The 12,007-nt window shown below is 40.7% G+C and overlaps 1 protein-coding gene across 1 annotated transcript; it reads right to left on the bottom strand.

Annotated features, from left to right (window-relative positions):
* Positions 1 to 338: 338 nt before the first annotated feature.
* On the bottom strand, positions 339 to 3,335 carry LOC117485050 (tripartite motif-containing protein 35-like). Its single transcript, XM_034133645.1, has 7 exons — positions 3,259 to 3,335; positions 2,657 to 3,092; positions 2,395 to 2,490; positions 2,032 to 2,262; positions 1,915 to 1,937; positions 1,710 to 1,828; positions 339 to 1,244 (listed from the first exon to the last, which is right to left on the bottom strand). The coding sequence occupies exons 2-7, from the start codon at positions 3,077 to 3,079 to the stop codon at positions 700 to 702; spliced, it is 1,437 nt and encodes a 478-aa protein (XP_033989536.1). The 5' UTR covers positions 3,080 to 3,092; positions 3,259 to 3,335; the 3' UTR covers positions 339 to 699.
* Positions 3,336 to 12,007: the final 8,672 nt, after the last annotated feature.

The following is a 12,007-nucleotide window of genomic DNA, read 5'->3' as shown; positions in this document are numbered from 1 at the left end:
TTGTGCTGTGAGGTTGGCTGTGAATTGGAATCATAAAATGCACTAGACAAAATAAAATGTTTCATCCTCTCCTCTAATAATACACACAAAATAATCCCCAATAATTGTAAAATATATTTGTTAACCATGAATTTTAGTCTACTGTAATAACACATTGTGAAAACCAGTTTTGTCTCCTACTTTATTGTATTCTGTAGAATCTAGATATATAAAAATGTTGAGTGATTTTACAGTTATTATTGTTATAACTACAGGGTATATCTGTAATAATTGTATATATGTGTGTTGCCTGTCTTGCCAATTTCATTTTAAGCAGGTTGCACAAAAATCAAGGGAAGTTGTGGTATTTGTAAATCATTTAATTGTAGATTAGCACCCTCATTAGTATTTGCACATAAAGCATATAGTGCTTGTCATTTATCTGTAGAAATAAACAAAATTGGGCTGAATACACATTTAGAGTTTGACATGCACATTCAAGATTGGGTTACTCTGATTCATCAAACTAAAAAGGCACACATTATGCTGTTAGATTGTTTACAGAAACAACTTAAAAGAAATATTTCAAAGTGCACAATTGGAAACCATTTAAAACTGAAAAACAATAAGGACATTGTTGTGAGGGAGGAAATAAAGTGCTGAAACAAAAATACCCCATTCATTTTTTTACTAAGTAGCCTATGTAAAAGTTATGCACTTTCAGAAGTATTCAACAGCTTTCACAGAAACCTCCAGCGGCTCCACCCTTAAAGGACACTGCTGACACCCCACCCAGAAGTAAGGGAAGACCCTCTCAGTGATGGCGTGCTTGAAGGTGTAGATGTTAGTATTGTCATGCGGGTCGTAGAAGGACACCCTGCCTTTGTCACAGTCCAGCTGCACTCTGATCCTCTGAGGGTTCCTCTTCAAGTTAAGCCTTGTCAGAGGAGAAGTGCCTGCAAAGTACATCTTGTGGTAAAAGTAAACACACAGGTAGCCATTCTTCAGCACTGAAGACACTTTCTCTTTCCTCTGGACAGACTCTTTAGCCAAGCCGACCACCCACGCCGTGCTGTCCCCCACATTCACGTCCCAGGCGTGCTTGCCAGAGGTGAAGCTCTCGCGGCCCAGCACCCCGGTGTCAGGGTCAAACCTCTCCGGGTTGTTGGGCATCTTCTGTTTCTCTTCACTGTCACAGACGCTGCTCAGGTCGTCTGACAGGATGAGCCACGGGGCAGCGGTGTTGGGGTCCAGAGTCACTGGGGCTGAAGGAAACACATTGTCAGCAGAGGTGGGAAGTAGTGAAGTACAAATACTTTGGTATTGTATTTGTCTTGTATCAGGACTTTACTCCACTATTTATTTGTCTGTCAACTTTTTACTTTCACTACTTTCATTTTTAACACAAATATCTGTACTTTCTTCTTCTTACATTTTCAAAACAGGCTTGTTTCTTTAGTTTTAATCTGCATTTGGTGGCTTGATCATTATTATTTGGAGTCATTGCGTGCCTATTTCATACAGAAAACACGATCGGTGTATGTATGACAATGACAATGAAAGTTGTGTTCTATTAATATAAAGTGAGGTCCATTTACCAGCTTGACTCTATAAAACAGTTGGTAGTTATGGCTGCTTCTTTTTTTAACTTGAGTACATTTCAAAGCCCATACTTCTTTACTTCTACTTGAGTAAAGAAGTAACTAAAAGTAGGTGGATTATGTACTCACTGTATTTGACGATTTCCCCCATCTTCTCCCACACATGGAAATTTAAAGACCCGAGATATTGGGCCACATCGACGAGTGCTCCGGGAGCCATGACTGGGTCTTCAATTGGGCTGTCAGCTCTGCAGAGAGCACACTTAGGTTAGTCTATGTGACTTGTTGTGAAAGCAGAGAAAAATAAAGACAAATATGCAAGATTCTTTTTCACCTTGACAATGTGCTCTTGCATTTCTGAAAAAAAAAGAGACAAATCATTTAAAGAAATCAACTATTTGTATGGAATTATCTATGCATCTCTTCACATTTTAAACACTCCCAAACTTACATGAAGGATAGAAATGCCCTCTGAAGCTATCTCCTCCTCTAAAACTCGGATGGATTCAGACACATATTCTATGTTTCTGGTTATTTCTTCAATTCTTTGCATCATCTCTCGACTCTTATGCTCTTCCTCCCCCCGCAGAGTGTCCATCCTGGCTTCCTCCTCGGCTAAGAGGAAGCTGTGAAGCTTTTCAAACTCCTCTCGGGTCCGCCTCTCCACAAATCGGGCCTGAAGCTGAACAAAAAAAAAACATTCTTATTAGCATGGCTTTGAAATGACCAGCACTTTTTTCACCCAGGTGCAAATAGCATCTGTCTTAATTAAATGAATTATTTTTGCAGAAATGTCACAAAAACAGCAACTCACCTGAATGCATTCCACACTATTCTCATATTGTTTCTTCATGCTATTAAAAGCATCCTTTTTCTCATGCATTGAGCTGAGGGCAGTCTTCATTTTCTCCTGAGTAGATAATAAAGAGAAAGGGAATATGAATACATGTTCAAAATAAATAGGTTTATCTTTAAAAGGCAGCTAACATCTTTAAACATAACAGCTGTTCGGGGAGCAAAAATGCATCATTAGTCCACCTTATGTCTACTTTAGATGTTGAAGGCATGGTGTTTACCTTCACATCTACGACAGCCTCACTGACAGGGCAAAAATCGTGCTGTTTGTGCTTCCTTGAGGTGTGGCAAACCACACAGATAGGCTCCTTGTCCTGCAGACAGAAAAGTTTCAGCCTTTCCCCGTGAAGGGGGCACATCTCCCCTGGATCAGAGTACAGCTCTCCGGCTGGGTCCTCCAAACCCTCACCCTCCTGGATGTAGGAGTCACACAGGTTCTTCAGGGTGAGACTGGACACAGGGTCATCCACACTCTCGCTCCTGCACAGAGGGCAGTCCCGGCTCCGTGTGCCCTGAGTCCAGTACTGCTGCAGACAGGGGGCACAGAAACTGTGGCTGCACTTGAGGACCACAGGGTCCCTGAAGATCTCACAGCAAATTGAACAGGAGAGGTCCACTTCCTGGAGGGAGAGCCTGCCTGCCATTCTCCTGTTTACTCTGAAATGAAAGTAGAGCAGAGATCAAACACAGGAGAAAACATTCTTTATACCCACCATCTCTTGCTATGTATTCTATTCACTTCACAGTATAAACACTACTGAATCCTAATCTTTCTTTGATTGAATGTCCTTTTCATCTAAAAAATGGTTAGAGCCAAACATACCTCTCAACAACAGTTCTGTGACCGATATACGTGTTTAGACTTCAGCACTTCCTGCTTCCTGTTTTGATGAGTCATCCAAAGGAGGTGGAGTCTGGCTGAGCAGGCATTAACCCTTTACTAGCCCTAACGTTATTTACAGTTAAAATGAATGGTTCCCAATGGAAAACACTGTAGGGATGACTAGATGAAGCACAAGAGACAACTTTCTTTTTTTTTGCTACACAAAATGATTTCCTTTATTAAAAGAATACTCCAATTATATTTTTAGATTGTTTTCCAAGATGTGTTGCTTTGCAATACAGCATACTTAAACCTCTACAAGGCTCTCAACAGTATTAAACATGATATTCTAGTCAAAATATTTCTGTAAAACATCTGTAATAGAAGTAGAAGCTACTTCAATTAAGGGTCCATAAACCAAAACAAATAAGCTATGGATTAGGTTTTTTCATTAACCTATCCTGCAAATGAATAAAACATTTTTGTAGTGTTTATGTGTTATGATATGTGCTGTCATGTATTGTTGTTGATGTATTTTCAGATTTTTCTCTAGGAAAAAACGAGCCCTTCATGGATAACCAGCCCTCAGAATATGTTGCCATCTAGTGGCAAATCAAAGCAAAAGCTCCTTCTTTAGTGTAATGTAATCAGCTGTGTATATCAAAATGGGCGATGTAAACACGTTTCAGTGTTGCTTGGTATGCTGGTTCCCTGTACAGTCAGTGTTAAACATACTCATTTGCTATGTTCATGTTTATTTAAAGGCTAGCACAGCAGTTTGTATGCTGCTTTCTAATAATAAAATAAGATCTTAAGAATTAGAATTACATTTTAGAAAAATGCTAAGAAAACTTTGTAAAAAACGGATGATTTAAAGTGTCTGCTGTTGTGGGAAAGTTCTCTTAATATTTCTTCCAGGAACTTCCTCCTATACCTCTTTTATGGCACAGTTTTTTGCAACTTTTTCATAACATCTTCCCAGTACATGTTGCTATTCTTGTGCTCCAGACAACAACAAAAAGGACAAAGAAAAATAGATTTTGCTCACTGTGGGTTCTTGCGCCATGATAAATGTACCTCATTCAAAGTGAATGGGCAGAAGCGTTGAAGCTTCAACGCACGCCGCCGTGTGGACGGGCCAGCAGGTGAGTTTAATCAGCTAACGACCCTCCACTGTCAGCCAATCCCCTGCTAAAGGTTGGCAAAGGACAGCCTCCAAGACACTAAACTTGAATATTTTATCTTTATTTTATGACTGTGTTTTAATGCAATAATTGTACAGTTTATTAGGAACATCTTCAATACTTTTAACTGGCAACAGAGACTCAAGAGTCTCTTTCAGACGGAAGCTGCAGAAGATGATTTTAATGATAGACTGGAATAAAAAACTTCCTGGTGACTGATAGAGCAGTCCCTTCTGTGTCCTGCTGTCACCTTCAAGAAAAACTGGAGCATAAAACTCAGCTTTCCAAAACTTACTTTTAATTAAGTTTAATTTCTAAAATTGATGGCACTTATGGCCTCAAAGCTCTTTTTACGATATGTTATGTATACATCAGCATGCAGATGGTATTTTTGTCTATAATAAAAGGAGGTTCAGATTTCCTAGCAGATGTTGGGTTGTTAATTTCTTCACCGAAATGACTCAGCATTTTTTAAGGCATGCTGAGCTCCCCTTCAGTTGGGCACTGGAGCGTTTACTTTGTTGATGTTAAGTGTATAAGTGAACGTGCTTTAAATCCTGGTCACAGTCATTTACATCAGACATCAATGTTTTTATCACATGCATTAACATTCACTATAATTATGGTATGGTCAGAGCAAAAGTTTCAGAGCTTTGTGAAATGTTATGACATTCTGCATCATAAAATGAACTTATATGCTTGTTATTATGCTCTTTATGAAACACATGTCCTGTACTTATTTGTTTTTCACTCATATTATTATTTTATAGTACCACTATTATACTGTAATAAAAGCAAAACTGTTTCCCTTATGTTGTACCTATTTATAACCACTAGATGTCAGAATGTACCCACATAAGGTGAAGTCAGACACAAAACTTCTAGTGCAATATTCATGCAGAAGTGTCCTGATTTCTATGCATCAAAATGACTAGAGGTAAACAAAAATCAGCAGATAAGATGTAATCTGTCTTATCTTATCTGTCTTTATTTTTGGAAATAATTGTGCTATCTCAGGATAAATCGGTTTAATGCCCAACATTTACCTGGATGTCACTGCGTCTTCTTCTTTAAATTGGTTGTCAGCCAGTGTGACCCAGGCTAATAGTGATTCATTATTGCTCACACCCTGCTAGTGTTCGCAGAGCTTCATGGGGGCTAGAGGGGATGGGAGAAGGGGAAAGGGGGCTGCGTCAATCTCTCACAATCTAATGAGGACAGGCATAGCAACACACAGCAGAGTTAACCATGGTCAGAGCTGTCTCTTGGCTTGAGAGCATCACTTTGACGGTCAGCGGATGATTTCGTAGTCTTTATTTGAAACTGAGAACAATTTAAATGCTGCTAAAAAGGCGCATTCAAAATGTTATCAGTGTTGCATAACATTTTCATATTTATTTCATCCCTGTACAAGCCTATTTGCAACAAGGAATCAATTCTCTATTACGGTGCTGTGCTGCGAAGTTAAGCTGGACCTTAAAAAGTGAACTAAAGCTAGTGAATTATGGGTGACTGTGAGAGGAAGTATTGAAGGAGAGAGAAAGACATATAGAAAGAGGTTTTATTGTGTGGATTGATGTTGTTGGAAGGCAGGTCTCCACAGAGTCCCCACTTCATTATTGGCTCTATGCTTACACAACACCTGTTCAGTTTTTTTCTCCATATCCCTTTATCAAAGCCACCCTTTTTCTATGCACGCTTCACATAAGGTTTACAATTTGTGACTAATGACTTATTTAATAGTCAATGTATTGCTGATTAAATGGCATGGTATTTAAAATGACAAAACTTAGTTAATTCTGCATTAACTTCCCTTTTTGGCCACCTGGGGGCAGCAGGAACAAGCTGTAAAACACCATGAAAAAGTTTGTTCTGATTTCGGTCAACCAATTTTCGTTCCCCCGACAAAATTACAATGGAATTTTTCCATTGAGCTTTGGTTAATTGCAGAAAATAAACTTTGCAAACAAACATTTACGATACCTACACATTTTATTAGCACTTTATTCACAAATGACCACCATGATTTTTGAACTGTAAATGAGATCGCCAAAAATAAGAAGCTTACGTTATCTTAAAACATACTACTGTATGGACGCACTCTTTTCTTTAGCGTCCTAAACGTCAAACTAGTATCCTGTGTGATGAGGTTTAGTACTCTTATTTACCACTTGTTAGCAACTTCCTTTTTTAGGACATGTAAAAGCTTCAAAATTCTCGAATTGGATATTACCGTAACATAAAGTGAAAATCTCTTAAGCTTGTGCAAACCACAGACCTTTTCATTTGTCAAAAAAATTATTCAAAAACCATTTTACAAGGAAACCTTAAAGTGGACCTATCATGCTATATGTAAATGATATATTGTAGGGCCATACCTATATAAGCTATATTTATACGTTTCTGTTTTCAAAATACCAAACAGATCATGCATTTTAGCCATGCCTCATTTCGCTCTATTTGCTGTACTCCAGCCCTGTTTTTGCAGGGGGCTGATTCTGTGAGCTGCAGCTGACCACGCCCCCCTGCAGGAGAGGGGAGCGTGCTCTGATCAAGTCAGAAGAGGGGGAGAAAAAGAGATCTCCGTCCTACGTGTTTTATTCTTATATGATTATATAGAGTCATTATTCATTTGTTTTAAAGCTCAATAAATAACAAAGAAGACCTTTGACCGGCACTTTTCTAATTTTGTCCGGAAAATTTAAACTTTAACGGACATGTTGACCGGCGAAAAAAAATCGAACTGAAACTCTGCCGCACAGTCCCCTCGTTCCTTGGAAGAGGCGGAGAGGTGGGTGTTTGTCATCTGCTGGTGGACTAACCGGAGAGAATTACAGTGCTTGCCTGGACGGGGAGGGATTGCATTGAATTACAGCAGCACGAGCAAACGCTTGCCTCGGGGAGGGGGAGGGAGAAAATAAACAGAAGGGTAACCATGGCAACCATGCGTGGGAAGTCTTCGTCGCTGCTTTTGTGGCAGACTACAGCGCCACTTACAGGCCTGGCATATGTACTACAGCGTCTCCAGCGCTTTCGAGTGGCAATGGCCGGCCGTGGCCCAACCCCACATTCCCCTGATAGGTGGAGAGTTGGCCCAATAGCCGTAGCGCCACTTCTGTGACGTCAGGACAGTGTTCAAATCTGGATCAGTTTTTATCAGATCCGTTGCAGCCCCTTTTTTTAGAGATTTGGGTATGGAGGAAAATAGAGAGGGTTGTGTTTTCTGACACTTGGTGAGTTCCCTGGAACACCGGGGACACATATTCATGTATAAAAGACGTACAAAAGTGCATTTTGCATGATAGGTCCCCTTTAAGTGCAGAAATGCTGACTCAATTTTGGGTTTTGGGACTCACTACTGAAACATGTAGGCTACCAACTTTTTTATGCAATCATGTCGCTTCAAAATTCCCATCAAATTCAGCCTGTCCACATACCAACAGTCAAGTATATCAAGTTGAACTTTGAAGTTTAGCTGCATCAGGCCTCTGTGTATGCAATTGTGAATGATCATAAGTGTCCTTGTATCCTATTCTGTGTTTTTCAGCTGAATATTGAAACTGCTGCTGTAGGCAGCTGCTGAGTCAGTGCGTGGTGTGGAGAAGACATTATAAGATTAATCTCCTAGTTTAGTCACAATTGTAATTGCTACCCGAGAGACAAGAGAAGAAAAGAAGGGCACCAGAACCAAATTACACTTTCTGCCATACAAACATTTGATCTTTTCTGTTTAAAAGACTTGTGGTGCGTTGACAAATCATTTTCATGCTCTTCACATTGTGACTCATGAGCAGCGTGATCCATCGTCGTCATAGGGAAATGCATCAATTTTATAAGAGCATGCTTTCATTTCGCCTCTTCTTTCACACATGAATCGAGTGCTTCATATAAATTGGATTAAGTGCACAATTTCACTAGGGCTTGCAATGCACTCTCACCAAAGAGCAGGAACCCATTTTTTGGTACATATATTGATTTTTTTCCCCTTGGTAATTGCTGAGAAACTTCTGACAACTATTTCACATGATCACTGCAAGGCATGTGAGATGTAGAAAAGAAAAAAAATCTGACTTTAGGTATTTTTCCTGTAAGCTATTTGTAGTGTGTACTTGGAGGTGTGTACGGTGGAAGAGACAAGTGACAAGAATACTTTTGCGGTAGAACTACTCTTTATACATCCATGGATACAACATTACGTGTTGATAGAAATCAACATGTAATGAAATAAGACCCCACGGTTTGATGATTGATAGGTGTGTGGGCTGTCTTTCATTTTGACACACAGAACAATGGGGGCTATCCACCCTTATCCACAATGTAATGTCATTCACACAGCCTCTTTCCTCTTCTCTCTGTGAGGAGCAGCAGGTTCAGCTTTCAGAACAAAGTAACAAAAAACAAAAATGGCATTCATTTTTTTAAATATGTCGTGTTGTAATAGATTTATTTATTTTCTTCTCAAGAGAGTACCAGAATGTGTATTTTATGTTAGTATTTCAAAAAATCTCCTGGGGGAGAATCCCCTCAGACCCCCCTGCAGGGGTTGGGTTTTCAGCATGTCAACTCTTTCACCTGTGGGGAAATTGCAGGATTGGCTCCAGGTCGCCCTTTTTATTTACTACAAGACAAATGTACCTTTTTATTTCATACAGTTCCATTTTGATTGAGACAGGGAAATAATCTAAACCTCACGCGTGGCGTTTCACTGTCAAGGGGGGCGATATAGCGTGTATGTAATTACATTGCAAATACTGACTTGAGCCCCACAACTGTATGGGTTAGCCCTACCATAGATTACCCAACAAAAATACTCTGGAGCCGCCACTGCCCTACACAAAAGCACCCCGACATTTCCACACATCTGTTCAGAATTGGAGGAAAATTCGATCTTATTGGAGAGGCTGCTGGAAAGCCTGGGGCTCAGAAACCTCCTTCAGTCTCTGGAAGGTCGCCAGGCCCTCCACATTGACAGAAAAACCACAGTTATCAGTATTTCCCTCCCTCTCCTCCACACTCTCACACACACCTGCACACAGAGACCCAACCCATTGGAGTTTAAGAGTGACTTCAATTGAATAAGCCCAGCCTGACAGGGACAGCGCTACACACCACAACACAGCTGCACTCTCTGTCTCTTTGCGAACCCATTTCCCCTCCTGGCTTCCTGCGTTCCCTTTACACTCTAGCTCAGCAAAGCAGAGTGATGACAATTTAGTTTTAGCCGGATGAATCTGCTGTCTGTGATGACCCAAATCTTTATTATGTTTTTTCACTACTCTGCTATCAAAAAGGTGTAGAGTGTGAGAGGAAATTAATCCTGTGTCTGGAAATTGCCCACAATTGCTTTCAGTTCCTTTTCCTTTTTTTTTTAAAGATTTGATGTCTTCCCTGAGTCAATGGAATCGCATTTATTCCTGTAAATGAATCCCAATTAGATCAAACTGTAGACTTGTGAGTTGGATCTCTGTGGTGGCTCCATGGGTTTGTTGCATTGACCGTCTCTATGTGGGTCATTTGGCTCTGTTCGGGGTAGAGCCGCCTGTCACCATCGATGTGTCAAATCAGCTGTGGCATGACGAGATAGGCTCCAGGGCTGAGGCCAGGGATCTAACTGGTAAAGAGCCAGAGCGACGTTATTGAGCTAGAAGCCTGCTTTCATTAAGTGTGATCAACACCTGCATCATGGTGGACTTTATCTGACGTATCAAAATCCACTTTAAGGACTAGAGCGAAAGCCGGTCTGGGGTTTTGTTTCCCCGGGAACAAATCGGCCCTGGGCTTCCCTTCATTTCATCTACTGAAGGGAAGCCTGGGTCTCTTTAAAACTTAGATGGATGTGCTTGCTCTTCCAGCATGACACACAAAGGGAAAGTGTCACGTGATAGCGCACAGCAAGAGCTTATCTGGGTGACAAATACCCCGCTCTCAATGGCTCCATGTTGGGGCAAATATAAGATATGGATTGCTGGTTGGAGCTGCACAATCCCCCGCTGAACCCTACAAGTCCTCTATATGTGCACATGTTTGTGTTTGTCAGCGTGGGTTCCTACTGGGAGTGATAACAGCACAGGACAACCCATCGAAGAGTGTGCGATACACATAATTCGCTTGATAGATGACCTGCTAGCCATGGCAGAATACAGAGCCCACTTTAAAGATAAGTTACAGTGGCTTGGGTTGTTTTTTTTTAAGCTGTGTGCATAGGTAGAAAAATCAAACAAACCCACACTGGTACAAATATAAGCCTCGCTTTTCCTTTTTTGTGACCTCAGCGTTAATTAACATTCCTCAGGCTGCACACATCAGAATCAGCCTGTTACAATTCTGTGGGATTATATTAATATTTTTTTTATCTTAGCTCCGGGGAGGATTTGAATGATATAAATCCCCCTTGCCAAAAAAAGGATTGGAGCTTTCGCCTGATTTAAAGGTGTCGAACAGTCCGCGACGGCAGTAATCCTGTAATCTGGGCAGTCAGCAGCACCGCAAAGGTCCTGACTACAGTCAGTACAACATACACATGCGCTCACAAACTGATACAGGAACACAGTAATGCCTTTAAGATTACAGCTGCCACCAGCCACACCAGCAACACCACCACCCACATGGCGTCTGTCTTCATATCCCACCTCGCATTGCTCCACTTTATCCCAGCAACCCTTTGTCCTCGGCTGGAATCATCGGGCTATTGTGAGAGCTCAATAGCAAATGATTCACTTTTTCCTCTGTATTCAAATATTTGTGCTTTGTGCTCTCTGACATGTGTTTTAAGTTAATAGATTTTCTGACACTTTCGAGTTCTTGATTATATTTATCTGCTGTCCTTGTATCAACCCTTCGGATGGCTTTGAAATAGATTAATATGATGGAATGAAATAGTTTTTGCACATTTTATTATGAACTGGCCTCTGGGGAGAGTAGCTTTTAAGATAACTACATCAAAACAACCACACAAGTAATTTAATCAAGTAAATGTTTCAAATGTGATCGTCTGTATGGCATATTCTTAACATGTTACCCTCTGTTAAGTACATTTATTATGTACTGGACTCTTGGTGGACTTCACTTTGGACAAAAAAAAGTCAGAAATATATGAAGTCCCCAAGTTTAGACTCTCGCCAAGATGCTAAAACATCCTGAGAAACACTATTTTCTCACTCCGGCTTGGGTTGCCTCAGTATAAGTATTACTGTTGTGGATGTCAGAGGGGATACACACTGACATATTCTCCAGTCCTGACCTGCTAAAATGACTGAGTTTTGTAAATGTGGACGCCACATCTTGTTTACAGAAGCTGCTGGGCTGTAATGAACACAGATTCCTCTCGGTAACCAGCCTGTCCCCTCCTACTCCCTTATGTATAGGCTAACAGAAAAGATTTAGAGGCTCGGGAAGAGAGGCATAGACATTTTGCTGGGATACCAAAGAGCTGAATACATTGATTGCATCTTGTGCTTAAAGATGTACACTGAATCGCATTACGGTGGCTGTTTGTATCTTATTAGTATGACATTTCTACAAGAGGAGGACGGCGTCCCCGGATGACTCAGAGAGTTGGCTGCATT

This window comes from Trematomus bernacchii, unplaced genomic scaffold (assembly GCF_902827165.1).
Source record: "Trematomus bernacchii unplaced genomic scaffold, fTreBer1.1, whole genome shotgun sequence".
NCBI classification, from domain to species: Eukaryota; Metazoa; Chordata; class Actinopteri; order Perciformes; family Nototheniidae; genus Trematomus; species Trematomus bernacchii.
The sequence above is the reverse complement of the archived record's forward strand: the minus strand, read 5'-3'. Positions and strand labels throughout refer to the sequence as shown.